Source organism: Eriocheir sinensis, chromosome 70, assembly GCF_024679095.1.
Source record: "Eriocheir sinensis breed Jianghai 21 chromosome 70, ASM2467909v1, whole genome shotgun sequence".
In the NCBI taxonomy this organism is placed as follows: Eukaryota; Metazoa; Arthropoda; class Malacostraca; order Decapoda; family Varunidae; genus Eriocheir; species Eriocheir sinensis.
The window spans coordinates 7,330,050-7,348,612 of record NC_066578.1 but is presented as its reverse complement, the minus strand read 5'-3'; the positions used below and the strand labels follow the sequence as shown (position 1 = coordinate 7,348,612).

At 43.0% G+C, this 18,563-nt stretch overlaps 1 protein-coding gene and 2 long non-coding RNA genes across 4 annotated transcripts; 1 reads left to right on the top strand and 2 right to left on the bottom strand.

Annotated features, from left to right (window-relative positions):
- The first annotated feature begins 1,709 nt into the window (after positions 1–1,709).
- LOC126988814 (uncharacterized) lies at positions 1,710–3,710 on the top strand. The gene is made up of 3 exons (XR_007742546.1): positions 1,710–2,098; positions 3,109–3,220; positions 3,679–3,710. It is a non-coding gene; the product is annotated as an uncharacterized LOC126988814 (long non-coding RNA).
- LOC126988816 (uncharacterized) lies at positions 2,094–3,104 on the bottom strand. Of its 2 annotated transcripts, none has more exons than XR_007742549.1 (2): positions 2,976–3,104; positions 2,094–2,902 (listed from the first exon to the last, which is right to left on the bottom strand). It is a non-coding gene; the product is annotated as an uncharacterized LOC126988816 (long non-coding RNA). The 2 variants fall into 2 exon arrangements; XR_007742550.1 differs by having other exon boundaries at positions 2,094–2,813; positions 2,976–2,989.
- A 1,961-nt stretch (positions 3,711–5,671) lies between the features above and the next one.
- LOC126988806 (UV excision repair protein RAD23 homolog B-like) lies at positions 5,672–14,542 on the bottom strand. Its single transcript, XM_050847234.1, has 10 exons — positions 14,375–14,542; positions 12,260–12,338; positions 11,455–11,630; positions 10,760–10,911; positions 10,236–10,329; positions 9,770–9,941; positions 9,315–9,375; positions 8,758–8,888; positions 7,885–8,036; positions 5,672–7,300 (listed from the first exon to the last, which is right to left on the bottom strand). Exons 1-10 carry the CDS (start codon positions 14,441–14,443, stop codon positions 7,190–7,192), a joined length of 1,197 nt encoding a protein of 398 aa, XP_050703191.1. The 5' UTR covers positions 14,444–14,542; the 3' UTR covers positions 5,672–7,189.
- Between the last annotated feature and the right edge of the window lie 4,021 nt (positions 14,543–18,563).

Genomic DNA, 18,563 nt, shown 5'->3' with positions numbered 1-18,563 from the left:
CAGTAAGTTTTAGTCCTACAAGTGATCACATAAGGCCTCGATACACGACGTACTTTCCCGTCGAAGCGTGGCACAAAGGTTCGCTCAGCTCAACGTGGTAATGAAATCATGTAATACAGGATACGGGCCATTATCAAGAACAGCTCTCCCGCCGCCCTCGTCCCTAGTTCCCCTCCATCCTTCCCTACACAGAGACAGGCGTACAAGGGCCCAGGACACACCTTAGACTGACCGTGGGACTGAAAAAAAATCATAAAAACCACGAAGATAAAGATTTGAAAGCAAGATAGCGATTTGGGACCTTGAGTGAACATATTGAAGGCATAGTTAACGTTTGACAAGAGCAGAGACGAAGAAGAGCCCAGGACACCCCTTACACTGACCGTGGGACTGAAAAAAAATCATAAAAACCACGAAGATAAAGATTTGAAAGCAAGATAGCGATTTGGGACCTTGAGTGAACATTTTGAAGACATAGTTAACGTTTGATAAGAGCAGAGACGAAGAACGAGAGCCCAGGACACACCTTACTGTCCGTGTGACTGAAAAAGAATCATGAAAACCACGAAGATATAGAACTAAAAGCAAGACAGCGAGTTGAGACCTGAGTGAACATTTTGAAGACATAGTTAACGTTTGATAAGAGCAGAGACGAAGAACAAGGACCCAGGACACACCTTATACTGACCGTGGGACTAAAAGAACATATAAAAAACACGAACTGAAAGAAGGAAAGCAATTTGAGACTTTGAGTGAACATATAGAAGACGTTGCCGACGACATAGTTAACGTTTGATAAGAGCAGAGGCGAAGAACAAAGGCCCAGGACATACCTTATACTGACCGTGGGACTGAGATAACTTATAAAACCACAAAGCTAAAGTTGAAAGCAGGACAGCGATATGAGACTTGAGTGAACCCGAAACTGAACTCTCCGGAAACGTTGTCTGGTACTTAACGTTTGAGACGCTGAACAAAGGGACAGAATACACCATAGTAACCGATCGTGATTAATAAAACTTACAGAAAACACAACAGCTACCAACGAAACGAAAGCACGCAATATGAGACTTCAGTGAACCTGGAAAAACACGATTCGAACCCGGAAGTGATAATTTGAAACACGTAGACTCGTAGTAGTCAGAGATAAGTCAACCGGAGGCCTCATCCGGTCTTTGCTTAGCTCAACGGAGATGAAATTGGTGGCTCCTTTGATGCTGGTGGCGGTGGTGGTGCTGATGACCATGCAGGACAGGTAGGGGAGAATTTCACACCGAGTACTGAACAGCCCTTCTTAACATGCTGAAAACGTTCCTTTCAAACGCACTGCGCTGCCGCACAGCATAAAATTGAGGACATACGCATAGCTGTGCGTGGCCGCTGTGCTCACATCTCTGTCGCACTGGCCTTTGACCCTTTGACCCCGGGACACAAGGCCAGTGTGACATATCCGGGTTACTACAGTTTACCTTCCCCAGGAAATCATTCATCGACCAGCCCGAAAGGGAGGATGAACAGCTGGGTGAGCGGCACGTGTGGGCCGGTTCGAACTGGTACCACGGATTCATAGATGGGCATACTAACCATGAACACTGGCTCAGCAAAATTTAATTCAAACATTTAGAAACATTTAAATGTACGAGATCAAACCAGATTTTAGATACGGAGGAAGGGAAGGAAAGCAATCTACTTTTTATGCCAAGGTATGGGTAATATTCTCTATCTCTTTATCTATCTATCTATCTCTTTCCTTTTGTTCCTTCGTCTCTTTCGTGTTCCCATTTTTTCTCCTCTATCTATCTATCTATATCAATTTATCAATCTTATCTTTCCTTCCTTCTCCTTCTCTCTGTTCCTTCATCTCCTCAGTCTTCTCTTCCTCAACAACGTCTCCAGAACTTTAATTACGCAGTCTCATAATGATAAAACTGGGCACCTGGAGACACCTGGGGAACGTAATCTAAGGTAAACAGGATGCAACACCTGTCCTGGCTGTGTCCTGGGCTGATGCGTTACCCCTCACCACAGCCTCAAGGGACAATGGAGCGGAGACGTGCACTGAGGCCGCGCGCAGCTCAACTTGTGTCCCCAACTTTACGTGAGAGAGAGAGAGAGAGAGAGAGAGAGAGAGAGAGAGAGAGAGGGAGAGAGAGAGAGAGTGTTAGCTTTGAAAGAGAAAATAAGATGAAAAAAAGTAAAATCAATGTATAAGGAGTGGTAAATGAGAGAGAGAGAGAGAGAGAGAGAGAGAGAGAGAGAGAGAGAGAGAGAGAGAGAGAGAGAGAGAGAGAGAGAGAATGAAAAAACCTCTTCCATCAGAACCTTCTACTCGAACTCCACTTCTTTCTCAACCTCCAGAACCCTTTCCTCAACCTCCATAACCTCTCTCAACCTCCGCAACCTCTTTCCCGATCTCCATAACCTCTCAACCTCCGCAACCTCCTCCTCGATATCCACAACCTCCTCATAGATCTCCATAACCTCATCCTCACACAACCCTCTTCTCGACCTTCAAAACCTCCTCTTCAATCTCTGTAACCTCCTCCTCAACCTCCAGAACCTCCTCCTCGACATCTAAAACCTCCTCCTCAACCTCCAGAATCTTCTCACCCTACAAAACCTCCATCTCAACCTCCTCCTCCTCCTTCATCTCCACTTCTTCCTCAGCTCCACCTAACCACCTTCTGAACCTCCCCACAACCTCCTCCTCCTTCTTCAACCCACACAACCTCCCTTTCTAACTCCACAGCCTCCTCCTCCATCTCCTCAACCTCTTTTTCTAACTCCACAACCTCTTACTCAACCCTTGCATCCTCCTCCTCCAACTCTGTCACAACCTCTTCCTCCACCACCCACAACCTCCTCCTTCAACCCTCACAACCTTCTCCTTCACCCCCACAACCTCCTCCTCAACCCACAACTTTCCCTACAACCTCTCTTCAACCCCCATCAACTTACTCCTCCATCCCCACAACCTCCTCAACCCACACCTCTGCAACCCCAACAACCTCCTCCTCAACCATATCCCTATCTTCTCCATTCCCCACAAGAAGCATCAAATTCTCTCCCTTCAAACCATGAGGTCCAAAGTCTTCCTCTAACCCACAGGTGTCTGGCACTCTCCTGTGGGCCATGCAACAAGAACTCCTGCCCCGACGTGACCTACTGCAAGCACGGGACCGCTCTGTCTGTCTGTAACTGCTGTGAACTGTGTAGAAAGGTGGGTTTGTAGACACACACATATATATATATAGGTAGATATAGATAGATAGATAGGCTGGTAAGTATCTAGGTTCCGATTCTCAGATGATTTCAGCTCTAACACTCTCTACCAAAGCCTTATCAAATGTGTGTGTGTGTGTGAGCTTGGAAATGCTCGAGAATGTGGGCCTAAAATAAGTTAAAATCAAATACTAACACAACCTCTACCAAAGCCTTATGAAATGTGTGTGTGTGAGCTTGGAAATGCTCGAGAATGTGGTCCTTACAATCAAATACTACCACAGTGTCCACCAAAGCCTTATCAAATGTGTGTGTGTGAGCTTGAGAATATGGGCTTTAAAAAGTTCAAGATATAGAGTTATGGAATAGAATAGAGTAGTTAAAATATGGGCCATACAATCAAAAGTTCAAGATGTAGAGTTAATGAATTAGTGCTTATTTCCCTGCTATCCCTAGGGCCCCGGTGACACCTGTGGCGGGCCGTGGGGTTCTGCCGGCAAGTGCAAGAAGGGATTCAAGTGTCTGCCTAACCTGAACACCAACCACCTGCCGCCCCAGCTCTCTAAGCACCTCTTGGGCACATGCAAGCGTGTGCCGGAAGTGCCATTCATGTTCCAGTGGTAGGCCAAGACCACTCGTCAAGGGAAGACCACAATGACTGTAACTCTGAAGGCTTGAATGTATAAAATCAACAGGATACTTTAAGGAGAGCCATGACAGAACTGTGGAAACACTGAACCTTAGAATAACATGTATTTAGAGTATTTTAGCTACCAAGTTCGTGGTGATTATCTTTTTCAATAAAACTCTTTCCCAAGTTTTTTCTTATTGCACTCCTTCACCATTATAGGAGAAGGGAACAGATCCCAGGAGACGGGACACAACACCCGGTTAATACCTGGTACCCATTCACTGCTGGGTGGACAGGGGCGTAGGGTCTCTGCCATGAGGCCAAGAAGCATCTTGCCGTGCAGTCCACCGAGTCAGTCTTTCCACCCCTCAACCTTGCCACAGCCTCTCTGACCTACACTAAAGAGGTGGAGTTTCAACAATGGGTGGCGCCACACGACACTGACAATTTTCAACCATCACTGAGTGGCGGAAGATCAACCACGTGATGTCCAGAGCTTCAGTCAACCCTAAACGTCAGTCAAGAGGAGCACCAGGGGACAGCATGGGCCAAGGAAGTTATACATCATGGCAGCCACTTAAAATAAAAAATTCACCTGTTCCACCACACTGCGGCCCTCCACATGGCCTCTCAAGAGCCTAGCAGTGCTACAGACAGCACATAAGAAAAAGTAATAAATAAAAACCATTCTGCTTGTCTGCAAGAATAGTTGGAAAGTTTCGTTTAGTCGGCGCAACATCTGTGGTCATATGCCAGAGAGACAGAAGGGGAAGGAATTATAAAAGGGAACAGATCCCAGGAGACGGGACACAACCCCCGATTAATACCTGGTACTCATTCACTGCTGGGTGGACAGAGGCATAGGGTATTGGAAAAGCCGCCCAAATTTTTCCACTCCGCCTGGGAATCGAACCCGGGCTCTCTCGCTTGTGGGCGGAGTGTTGCAAGAATAGTGGTGATGGTTAAGTGGACATGCCAGACACACCTTACCACTACCTCAGCTGTATCAGGATCATGTCAAGTGGTACAGCAGACTCTTTCATCCCGAGAAAAAGTTGCCTGAATGTCTCAAGGTCATGAGTCAATATCTAGTAAGAACATGCCACCAATAGGAGTGACAGGACTGTAAGGACTATGTAACTTCTGGTAACACTGCAAAGACCTCCCTCCCCTGAGAAAAATGTCGCTATGATTCATATCTGTATTTAAAATGCTATTATAGGTGAATACTACACGTTGTCACACAATGTATCCGAGAATACCTTCAGTGTTGCATAGTAAGGCCACTCCTCTACACCTTGAGTGCACACTGCTTCCCACCAGCACCACAACAGGCTTCACACCCTGCAGGAGTGTGACTCTGTCCCTGTGGCAAAGCTTTCTTATTGGCACTGAGAGGGGGAGACAAATGCCAATCTCTAAATATATTTATAAGATGTGTATACAAGATAGAATGACAAATGAAAACAAAGCTTAAAACCATAATGCTAATAATTATTATGATTATATGGCAACAGCAGCTTGAAGGAAGATATGAAAACTCAAGACTCTCAGACCTGTGGCGTATACATTAAGAAAAAGGAAGACAAGGTGAAGCTCGCTAGCAAATCAACACCTGGAACCTGTTCAGTTGCCAGCAAGGGTCAGGACACAGGCCACGACCCTAGTACCCCACACCCTAAAGCCTCACGGCCTTGGTACGTGTTACCGAGAGGTGAGGCTTACAATTACAGGCTACAGCAAGGTTGAACTCTGGCACCAGCCTATAATGATTGTAATTTCCTTCTGCACCATCCAAGGGTTAAATAAAAACAATGGTTGAACCTGCAGGTCATATTCCTCTTCACAAGAAATATCAACAAATATTTTTTTTACAAAATGCTCCCCTATAGAAGTAAGGCCTAGGGAGAGCAATGGCAACTTATTCTATCTGGGTGTGGTCACTTAATGTGTGGCAGCACAGGCAGCTCTGAGCAACCAACGATGGTGTGGTGGTGGTGGTGGCGTCGGCGGGCGCGCTGGTAATGAAGCTGTGTGCCCGCGTCCATGTGAGGCAGACTCAGGGTAAGGGCTGGGGAAGCTTGAGCACTATAATCTTCCTGCACAACAGGAAGATGATATATATTTGACCTCTTCAATAGTGACTTGACACACACATGATTTAGCTGGGTTGCTCAATGCCCTGCAAGTGCTTGCTAGCAACTCATGATTTCTCTGTATGGGCAGCCTTACTAGGTGTTGAGGGTAGCACTGCACTGCTGCCTCAACCAACACTCCATGCTTCAAGGACATGAAAAAATTAGCTCAAACTAAAAATTCATAATTTCCCATGTAACATACACAGCTAAAATTATGACGAGTCCTTCAGAACAGCCGCGTCTGCCTGACCAGCGTGCATGGGAGCCAATGATTATCAGCACGTAAACGAAACAGTAATTCAGAACCAACAGAGGCTGGCTTTCTCACCTCAGAATTCATGTTTATAGAATACCAATCTATAGTTCAGGAATAATGATTGAGCAATAAGATAATTTTTCTCACAGAGAAGCAAAAAACTATAATTTTCTTGAAGACAGTGACTTGCACTCAATGAAGGACTTTGGCCCACCCAAGCAGACTCAAGTTGACTTGGTTAACTCAGCTGGACAGTGACTACAGAACAGGAGGCACAGGCAATCTAAAACAGTTTGGAAAAACTCAAAACAAGAAGTGGCTTTCAAGACTGGAGACCAAATTAGGTAAATTATTTGGAAAACAAAGTTTTGGATGGACTTCCTGAATATTCTGCTAAACACAATGACTCCAACTTTCTCTCTGCGTCGCCCCGGAGCCGGGGTGTGGGGCGACGCTCACCAGTCTCACCGCCGCCCAGCGGAGAGTGGCGGGGAGGCAAGGCATGCACGAAAGCTCTTATTCGCATAATGAACAGAGAAAGAGAGATACGGTGGCCTGGCTGGGTGTGGGAAGCAAACAACCACTTAACAACAGTGCAGGTTGCTTGGCCTACACTAAAACACAGAGTTGTGTTGCAACTGTGTCGGTGTGTGTGTGTGTGTGTGTGTGTGTGTGTGTGTGTGTGTGTGAACATGAGACTGTCTTGCCACCATTATGGAAAGCCTACAGTAGCAGTATGTCATATGCACGTAGTAGTAGTATGTTCTTAATGGATGTAAGTCATGTAATGGTGAATGTATTTGCAGACGTTTCCAGTAAAATTTTGAAATAACAAGCCACTGAAGTCAAGTGAGTTGCCCGAAGGATCAACCACAAAACACGTGGCAAGGTCTCGTCTGGCCTCGGTAGGTCTAGGCCAGTCATCCCACCTGTCGGTTGGCTCTAATCCCAGGTCTGGCTGAAGAGAAACTCAGCTGCCAGGTTCTCATTCTTCTCACATGCAAAGTAAGCCTGAACAACTACATCCTCGGGGAAGTTGCCTAGAGCCTTGAGCTGAAAGACAAGACAGAAAATTATATAGGTGATGATGATGAATAGGTCAGCATAAAACAATAACATCCTACATGTTCTTTACTAAAATTACAATCAAAGTTTCTATCCTGCCCTACTGGGAAAATTAGACTAATCTTTAACTGAATTCATGACAAAAATCGTAAAAAGTAGTGAGAGCTTGAGACTTTAAATATGTTTGGGTTATGTTCTATTTGTATAAGTAATGTGAGGTAGGTTTTTATCCTTTCTTTGAACCTCAGAAACGACTGCTTTCCCTGCCCCCAAATAAAATAAAAAACATCAACAACAGAGAAGAAACAAAAACAAGAAGAACAAGCTGACAAATAAAAAGGAGACAAAGAAGTTGAAGAAGAAGGTAAAGAAGAAAAACAAGAAGATGGAGAGGAAGCAAAAAAAGAACAAAAAGAGGAACAGAAGAAAGGAGAAGTAGAAGAAGAACCAGAAAAAAAGTAACAAGAAAAACAAAAGATGGAAAAGAAAAAAAATACCAACAATAATAATAATAATAGTAATAAACCCCAAGACTAGAGAAGGACAACAAAAACAAGAGCCCTTCCCCTCACCCTATCAATGGCGTCCCTGTCTTGCGGCGAAAGGAATATGGCAGTCGGCGCACCAACCCCTCCGCCACCGCCACTTCCACCACTTCCACCGCCGCCGCCGCCGCCACCACCGCCGCTCCCCTGGGTCCCGCCACTGCTGCCCGTGCTGCTCCCTGGGGTAGAGAGAAGGGTATGAATGTATGAGATGGAAGAAAAAGGAAAAATAATAAGATAAACAAATTAGTAACAGAGGAGGAAGTATCTATGGAAATAAAATATAGAGGAGAAGGAAATAAAAGAAGAACAAAACACAAGAAAAAATCGCGCTGCTTCCTTGCCGTACATCTATATTCACTTTTATTTTATTTTCTAGAGTAAAAGAATGAACAAACTTTTCAGATAATTGTTTCTCTTGTTGACGTTCAGTTTGAAGCCTCGTTTTGTATTGCTTTCGACCCTCCCTGTTTCCCTCTTTCATGCTCCCTTTCCTTGATCATTCTGTACATTTACATTCATTTTTTTACTTCTTTTATGTTCCCTACTTAGTTTCCTTTTTAATTCATCCTCCCTCGAAGAGTGTATGTCCTTCCTGATGACTGTTTCTCTTGTTGACAGTGATAAGTTGGAAGAAAAGTCAACACCCACTTGTGAACCCATTAAGTATTGCAGAATGTCAACTTAACATGAATCTATTTGACTATCAGTTTATCACAAGACCCACATTTTCTATTCAGCACAAAGCAAACTGGAGGTGTCCTGCAGAGGGGTGTAAAGAACAAGCCATTTTCTTCTAGCTTGCACTGGGAAAGAGACTACATATCCCAGGAAGAACATGAAACAATTTGCATGGGAAAAGCAACATATAATGCCTGACTTTAGCCTCAGAACACCCACCTCCTGAGCCCGGGCCACCTTCGTTCAGCATCCGTACAAAGGCTTCTTGGTTCTGCTGGATTGCCTGTAGTAACTGGGGGTTGGTCTGCCCGATCTGCTGAATAAAAGCATCCAGCAGAGATGGATTTGACCTGAGGAAGAAAGAAGGGAAATTAGTTTTATATGAGAAAAGAGTTTTGAATGATATGAATTTTGAACAAGAAGGCAGAATGGGGTGAAATATACTTTGATTACTAAAGGAGCATCAACAGCTTTAGGAGTAATTTAAGTGTCATGTAAATCTATGAAGGAATACTTATGATAAATGATTTCTTCAGTGATCTCATGTATGTCAACACAATTTTCGGAGCTGCCTTCCTGCCCACTGTTCCTTTAACATGGGTAATAAATTCATACCTGCAGTTACTAAGCATGTTAACATTACTATTCAGAGGGCAAAACTAACAGCACTTTCAGATTATAAGCTAGGAAGTACAACATAGAAACCAAACTTGCACATACAATAAAGTCAAGTGTGGGTTTGATATTTGCAGGACTTAACACTAGGGGAGACTCACCTAATCATCTGTCTCATCTGTTCAAACTGCGGTTGTGACCGGAGGAAATTGAGAGGGTCTCCTGAGGGTTGGAAAGACAAGAAAACATTATGTCACAAGTCTTGTCCATGTAGGGAAAGAAATGTAAAATAATCATACAATAAATCAATAATAATAATGGTAATAATAGCAATAATGACTAATAGTGGCTAGTAATGGAGAGATCCTACTATGGTAACTTTTATTTCAAGATAACAAAAAGTGAGTCAGAGATCTTACTTGAAAATAAACATAATGGAAAGACAATGAGTATGAAGACAATTTGTATAGAATAAATGAATTACCCTCAGCATTCACAACAGGAAAAACATGCGTCAGAAAACTATGAGTAATTCAGGAGGAATACTCTCTTGCTACAATTGAACTAATAATGAAATAATGAAAATATAGTTTGCCTAGAATCATTAGCATCCTACCTTCAGCATCCGGTTCACCCTCCACAGACACACTCTCATCCCCGCCACCACCGCCGCCGCCGCCACCCGCCGGCTGACCTGCTGGCTCTTCTAAGTTGGGGGGGATGCCGTCCACGAGGTACTGGACCGCCGTGTACGGGTTGTTGAAACTCGCCCTCAAGGCCCGCTCCACCTGGGGGGAGAGGGGGAAGTGTTAGTTACAATGTGTGGGCATATGTGTGTGTGACTGTGTTAACCCCTAAACTTCGGATTTCCTACAAGAAGACATCACCAAGCAACACGAATGGATCAAAAAGTGGCTGCTACAATTCAATGAAGAAAAATGTAGTCATGCACATTGGGAGGGAATATCCAGCAAACCAACACCACATGGGAAACACTCCACTATCCACCACAGAGGCTACCAGTGAAGGCCAAATTCATCCCAATCACAGCGGACGGGTTAATTATACCTGTCTGCACTTACCTGAGTTCTCTCATAACCCATTTCCATGATGTTTTCTACCATCCGATTGAATTCTTCACCGACCACTATTAAGGACTCCGCACTGCCAGCCGACCTAGGGATGGGAAGGGAATTAATGCTTAAATTGCAGAAACTGGACCTCAATATTTCACGATATTTCTGCTCCCTAGTACTGAACATCACTCAGCAAGAAATAAGAACTACATGCTTTCCCCAAAAATGTGTATGAAAACTGTCCTGTGTCTTTCTAATACCACGTACTAAATGCCTTCTCCCAAAATGTGTCAGAAATCAGTCCTGTGTCTTTCTAATACCACGTACTACATGCATTCCCCAAAAATGTGTTTGAAAACTGTCCTGTGTCTTATTTGTTGAAGTTCAGGGTAATGGTTGCCTGGAAGAGGTGGTTTGACTCTACAGAAACCAAACAGGCCAGGTGGCAGCTCTCAGAAAGGGGGTGACAGGTGGGAGCAAGATGGACCGTGTGTTTTCAAAGCCATGTCTGAGCCTCAACAAACACTCACCCTCCCGAGCTGGGTTGCGTGGTTGGGCCAGACTGTGTCACCGGAGTATCCGCTGACTGGGTAGTTGCCGAGGTGGTGGTGGTGGTGGAGGTGGTGGTGGAAGAGGTAGTGGTGGATGAGGCTTCAGTTGGGGCCGCTGCTGCTGCCGTGGGCTGAAGAAAAAAGAGAACTATGTCAGCAACTTGTATTACTTAACTAATTTTCTTTACAGGGGAAAACTCAGGCCAAGAACTAGAGAATAGAGAAAAATATCTGTCTTATACTATTCCCAAGACATTAACTGCTAAGTCAGTGTAAAATATTATGAGGGGAACATGCACTAATATTCTTTAAGTTAATGGCCACTATCTATGAAATTTAGGAGCACTGAATAAATCTTTTAATATATCATTTCGTTTTTTTATTGAGGATGTTATAATTAACTAAGGAAAACATTTAAACCCTGAGAGAAGTAATGTCCATGTAAATCAACTTCCTAAATTTTACTTGCTTTACAATGGACTTGCAGATAGAAAGCAACTATCTCATAATGTACCTTTCCAGACTATTCTGTAAATTCATTTTAGCTTCAACATCTGATTCACTGTAATATCTCTTCCTAGTTACCTGCGCTTCCTTCAAGTGTACAAAACTGAATATGATCATTTATTTTTATCTTCCAGTCCAGCATAAACCCCCCTAGCCCCTCCCCTTACCTGCACAGGGTCTGCCGGAGTCTCTGTGGTGGCCTCCTCTGTGTCTGCAACTTCCATGGTGTCAGAGGCAGCGGCGGGGGGCGGCGCAGCTTTGGGCTTTGTCACCATGATGACTAAGAATTTCTTGTCATCTATGTTGTAGGAGTCGAGGGTCATGTCATCCTGGAGAATTTTACCTGGACAAGAGAGAGATGTGGTTTGAGAGATACAGGAGAGAGTGAGACAGAGAAGGTTGCAATGGTTTGGATATGTGAAAAGAGAGACAGAGGGCAGAGTGCTGAGGATGGTGCAGGAAATTGAGGTACTGGAAGAAGACCTGTTGGAAGAGAGAGATGTGGTTTGAGAGAGATACAGGAGAGAGTGAGACAGAGAAGGTTGCAATGGTTTAGACATGTGAAAAGAGAGACAGAGGGCAGAGTGCTGAGGATGGTGAAGGAAATGGAGGTACTGGAAGAAGACTAGTTAGAAGAGAGATGTGGTTTGAAAGAGATACAGGAGAGAGTGAGACAGAGAAGGTTGCAATGGTTTAGACATGTGAAAAAAGAGACAGAGGGCAGAGTGCTGAGGATGGTGGAGGAAATGGAGGTAGAAGAGAGATGTGGTTTGAAAGAGTTACAGGAGAGTAAGACAGAGTAGCTTGCAATGATTTGGACAAGTGAAAAGAGACATGAGGGCAGAGTACTGAGGATGGTGGAGGAAATGGAGGTACCTGGAAGGGGATCAGCTGGAAGACCTAGGAGAGCATGGAGAGGAACAGTGACACAAGACTTGGAAATGTTAGAAATAGACCTCACAAGTTACTCACCTGCATAAATTAACTTCTGACCTCCAGCAGGATAGTCTGACCCTTTCTCCTTTTCAACTTTCTCCTTCAAGGCTTTAACCTGCAACAAAAAACACTTTAATCAGCATATTATGTACTAGGATGAAGGAAAATAAAGCTTCTTATACTAAACCCCTTCTTTGTTCAATGGAAGAGACAATAGACCAGTTTCAATACCTAAAATAGTGTTGTTAAAAGCACTAAAACCAAACTAGAGTCTCCCTCACTTTACAATGATTAATTTTACGCTATTTCACTATGGTGGACAGTACAGCTTCTTATACTAAACCTCTTCCTTGTGAAATAAAATTGGAGACCATAGGACCATTTCAAAGCCCAATAAAATGTAACTAAGTGATCAAACCATGCAACAGTCTCCCTCACTTTACAATGGTTAGTTTTAGGATATTTTGCTCTTTATTTACAGAGGAGGATGGTCTTCCAAAATTGACTTCTCTTCTGACCACTAATTCTTTATTCTTTAATTGGGGCAGAGCATAACTGATTTTATTGTTGTTTTCTATTTTCGGCCTTTGAGTTGCCTCCCTTACTGTAATAAAAAACCCTCAAAGGTGCAAAAATATAGAAACAAAAAGCTTGCAATGGTTCAGTTGAAGATACAGAAATATAAAGACCAGATCACCACTTTAATTACCTTTGCTCTCTTTACGCTACATCTGGCTTGCTTTTACAACCAGTTCAGTCTTTTATTTTATGCTCTTTCATGTATCTATCAATGTAAATGTATGGGATGGGTAATAGTTCACAGTGGCTTTGGTTATGATTTAGGTACATTGCAGTCCATTAAACATCATTGATATTACATATTCAGGGTTGTAGGTCACTTAATATGAGTCCAGGAATGCATCCCTATTAATTAAACCTGAAGTTTGTTATATTATCATTTTGCTTCATAATTACTTTTCCAAGAATGTAACCCAATCAAAGTTAATATACGTATAGGAATGCATCCCTATTAATTAAACCTCATCTTCATTGTATGACCCTTTCACTTCACAATTGCTTTTCCAAGAACTTAACACAATTGTAAAGTGGGAGACATACCTTTATAAGTCAATACTCTCCATAAGGGTCAAGTTTTCTACCAAACACTAATACTAAAGAGATACCTTGTAGCTAATATTTCCTCTGATATGTTGGCTTCTACATGAAGACCAAATACATACTAGATAAAAAAAATTCATATTTGAAGAACTCCATAAGGGAATATAAGGACATTAAACTAAAAGAGGAAGAAGAAACCTACATAATCTTTCTTGTTAGGGAGCTTACGAACCCACTGCATTGAACTGTGGCAGCCAACAACCCAGAGTACATATATATTCCTATGGCCCATATTCTCACACTTCCAGCTCTTGCATCATAGATTTCCAATGGTCAGGTTCTGTGTTTTCTTTTTATTACATTCATGGTGCAGAAGCCTCATCAAACTATACTTAACATAGTTTAAACATAGTAATATAAAGTTGAGCATAGGTTTAACATGGTAATATGAGGTCAAACATGGTAATAATGACAAGCAAGGCTTTACCATAGTAGCATAATGTAGAGAATAGATTTACCACTGAAGTAGTAGTGATGACAAGCATGGCTTTGCCATAGTAGCATAGTGTAGAGAATAGATTTAGCATTGAAATAGTAATAATGGCAAGCATGGCTTTGCCATAGTAGCTTAAGAATAGATTTCGAATTGAAATACAGTATCAGTAACGATGATATGAAGTCAAGAATGGTTTTACCAAAGTAATATACTGTCGAGACTTGCATGATGCCCAGCACAGTTCCAACATGTCAAGTGTAATCTAAACATTGTGAGTCAAACGACGTGAAGACAACAAGACAACTCATAAAATATCCGGCAGGGATAAAATTGCTGAGCACCAGGCCAGGGCCGCGGCGGGGCCCGTGGCGGGGCGCGAGGGGCGCCCCGCCGCCGAGCCCCGCCCCCAGGCCCGACGACCCCACCAGGTGACGACGCCCGACACGGAGAGCAAGATGATAGGAAAAAATTGCAGTGGACGCTACCAGAAGACACAGCCGCCAACCCTCAGCCCGTAACTCCTGTATTTAGCTCACCGTGGCCGATAGCTCTATGTCCACGGAGAAAGTCTGCTGCTGGAGGTTTTTCAGCGTGAGGACAACCATCTTCACCGCGTGGAGACGCCAAAACAGGACCTTCCTCGCGCCGCCTCGGACACTCACTCAACAGCCGCCATGAGCCGTGACGTCACTGGCCGGACCCTGTCGTTCCAATACTATTTCTGGGGCTACAGGGTGATGCGGGGCTATTTAGGGCTTATTTAGGGCTTATTTTAATGTATTCGTATGTTGTATTGTGTTTTATTTCCTTTATTTGTCCGTTTATGTGTATGTGATGCCTTATATTGTGTGGCACAGCAGTTATTTCGGTTCTAATTCATCTATTTATCTATTTTAATCTATCTATAGGGTTTAATTTCAACCATATTTTAATCTATTCATATGTTGTATCGTGTTTTATTTCCTTTATTTATTCATTCATGTGTATCTGCTGCAGTGTAAATCAGTTATCCCATGGAGTTCTTATTTATCTATTATCTTTATTTATATTTATGCGTATATATGGTGCTGGCATACTCAAGGAAGAAGGATGATTTGCGCTTTTCATAACAATAAAAGCATCCTCCTCCTCCTCCTCCTCCTCATCATCATCATCATCATCATCATCCATTGGGTATATTAAGGCTACCATACGATTATACCCACTAAAGGCCTTTCCTAACGTTCTCCATATCTTCCTCTCTGACGCCTTTATTAATTAAAACACAATACCTGAAGAAGGACATTCAGATGATCGAGGCTCTATATGGAAATAACAGCGACGAGCTATATACTTATACATAGACTATTGTGATCCATATTATTAAACGTATCGGCCGGTTTCCCAGTACGCCTATTTTCTAAGGCCACTGAGAATATTAATCGGGTTTTCATGGGTGGTTTTCCAGTCGTGTATAACCACCCTTCACTGGAATCATACAAGTCCATGAAAATCCCAGCAACTTCTACAAGAGGCTTTTCAAACATGCGAACCGAGGCGCCGATACGTTTAATTAATATGAGCTTATTACCTGATATTACATACTTGTTTAATGAGGACAGCAGAAGAATATATTATAGTTAGACTTGGGGAAATAGTCCATGGCACGCCTAACTACGAATCTGCGTGCCCAAGGGTTCGAATCCCGGCCGAGTAGTCAGCGCGCAGCCAACCCAGCTGTTCATCGATTCTCCCTTCGGCAAAGAGCAAAGTTAGAGGCATATACGTTATAACTGCGCGTGGCCTTGGTGCTCATCTCCGTCGCATTGGCCCATGAGTCTGTTGGGAAGAGACCATCACCCCGGAACACGTACAGGACCAGTGTGACAGGCGTGTTACCACGTACGGTTTACCTTAAATTCCCTTGGTGTCCCCAGGTGTCCCAGGTACTATTTATCGACAGCCCTAAAGGGAGGATGTGCAGATTGACGAAAAAAGCTGGAAAGTTTCGTTTAGTCGGTGCAACATCTGTGGTCATATGCCGGAGAGAGACAGAAGGGGAAGGAATTATAGGAGAAGGGAACAGACCCCAGGAGATGGGACACAACCCCCGATTAATACCTGGTACCCATTCACTGCTGGGTGGACAGCGGCGTAGGGTATTAGAAAAGCCGCCCAAATTTTTCCACTCCGCCCGGGAATCGAACCCGGGCTCTCTCGGTTGTGAGCCGAGTGTGCTAACCACTGCATCACGAAGCCCCCACAGATAGACGAGCTGCACGCCGATTACGCGGGGTGCTTCATATTCATCTCCATCTCATTTTCAGCGAAGTTCTTCGGTCATTCACTGTAAGATAGTTCTCTTCAAACTTAGTAAGACGAGGTCATCGCGTATTGCCTTGGACCGACCATCAGGATCCACCGGGAAGAAGCCTACCGGCGCAATAGGCCAAGACGTAAAAAAAAAAAAAAAAATCTAATTTATTATTATTATTCACGCGACCACCACAGACTCAAGGGCCAATGAAACGGAGATGAGCACCGAGGCCACGCGCAGCTATATAGCGTAGATAATTTATGTCCTTCCATCAATCAATTTTCATATTCATATAGTGAGGACGGGACAATTAATTTAGGTTTTCTCCCTGTGTTTTCTATGTTTTCTGTTCTCTCTGTTTTCTGTCTTTTCTGTCTTTTCTTTTTTTTACTTCTTTTCTTCATGAATTACTTCGTTTATCACCTTTTCGCTAATATAAATCATCTTAATTTGGCCAAACTTACACCAGAATTCAATCAACATCTCATAAATTATAAGTAATAACCTATAAATATAACTATAAGTGGGTACACTCATAGCTCATGAATCATCTTTTTGATTGTCTCTGTACTTGCCAAACCAATGATTTGCTGATATAATTTTCACCTACAAATTAATATCGATGCAAGAAAAAAATCTATTACATCAATAAACGAAACTGGATATTATTTAATAGTGTTTAAAATACGGAATAAAGGTAAAACTTTTGCAATCACGAGTTTTAGAAAAACATGTAAGGTTGATGACTAGTCATAGCCATGATCTTGGTCTTGGCAGGGAGTCGCTGCTGAGTACGGAGCGGCCTTTGACTCAGCACTTTCCCACAATCTAGCACTTGTCACCTGCCATTATACCTGTTCAATTCCATGGTGCTACCAATGAATATGTCAAGAGTTGTAACTATGTATTGATTGGGGGTCGGGACGTCATGTTTCACCTTTATCAGTCAACCATGTGCTATTTTAGTTTCATGGTGCTACCTACACATGTATTAATAGTTGTATAATCACACTCTGTCCTGCCTGGGGGTTGGGATGGCATGTTCCTCCCTTCTCCCTTGTTGTTTACCTGCAACAATAAACTATCAATCAATCAATCTAAATTTGCATTTCATATACTCCCTTCCTTTACTTTCCCCAGGAGGAAATGAGGGCAAGAAAAACCTTCTCTCGTATGATTTTTTGTGCAAGAAATGCCATTATTCTGTGTGTGTGTGTGTGTGTGTGTGTGTGTGTGTGTGTGTGTGTGTGTGTGTGACTACCTAGCTATTTCTCTATTTCTTGGACAATCTAGAAGCTCATGTGGTCCAAATAGGGTCGGCATACTCAGACGCTTCCATCTCACGTGAACTATTTCCAAAGGCAGAATAGGCATGATTAATCGGGTTTTCATGAGTGTTTTTTCACGCTCATTCAGGGCTCTTCACATAGCTCATCCAGCCTACGAAGAAGGGTCAGAATACCCAGGATCATAAATGTACCTCTGGAAATGCCCAAAACTCTTGCGAAATCCTTGTAAGTGTGTAAGCAATATATACGGTCCCAGTTTGAAAAGAAGCCTATAGCTGCGTATTAGAAGTTCCTGGGATTTTTTCATAGACAGTTTTATGACCCATAGTACAGAAGAAGGGTCGAACTACCACCAGGATCATAAATGTACCTCTGGAAATGCCCCAAACTCTTGCGAAATCCTTGTGAGTGTGTAAGCAATATATACGGTCCCAGTTTGAAAAGAAGCCTATATAGCTGCGTATTAGAAGTTCCTGGGATTTTTTCATAGACAGTTTTATGACCCATAGTACAGAAGAAGGGTCGAACTACCACCAGGATCATAAATGTACCTCTGGAAATGCCCAAAACTCCCACGAAATCCTTGTCAAATGTGAGTGTAAACAATATGGTCCCACTTTGAAAAGAATTAAGCCTCAATCTCGTATTAGAAGTTCTTGGGATTTTTTCATAGACAGTTTAAATTTGTGACCCTTAGTACAGAAGAAGGGTACGTCGAACTAAGAAGAGGAAGGAAGGAAAGAGGAGGATGAATAAGAGGAGGAGCTAGGAAGAGAAATGAAAGGAGGAAGAGGAAGAGGGAGAAGTAAGGAGAAATGAGAGGAGGAGAAGAAGAGGAATATATAAGAGGAGAAAGAGGAAGGAAAAGAGAAGTGAAGAGGAATCTAGGAATAAGAGGGAGAGGGACAAAAGAGGAATGAAGAGGAAACGAGGAAGTAGAGAAATAATATGATAGGAGGAAGAGGAAGAAGTAAAGAGGAATGAGATAGAGGAGGAAGAGGAAGAATTAAAAGGACGCCGGGAAAGAGTAATAGAGGAGGAAGGAAAATGGAGGGAAAAAAAATGGAGATAAAGGAAGAAAGGAAAGGTTTATGGATAAGGAAGGAAAGATATATGGTGGTTAGATAAGTATAATATAAT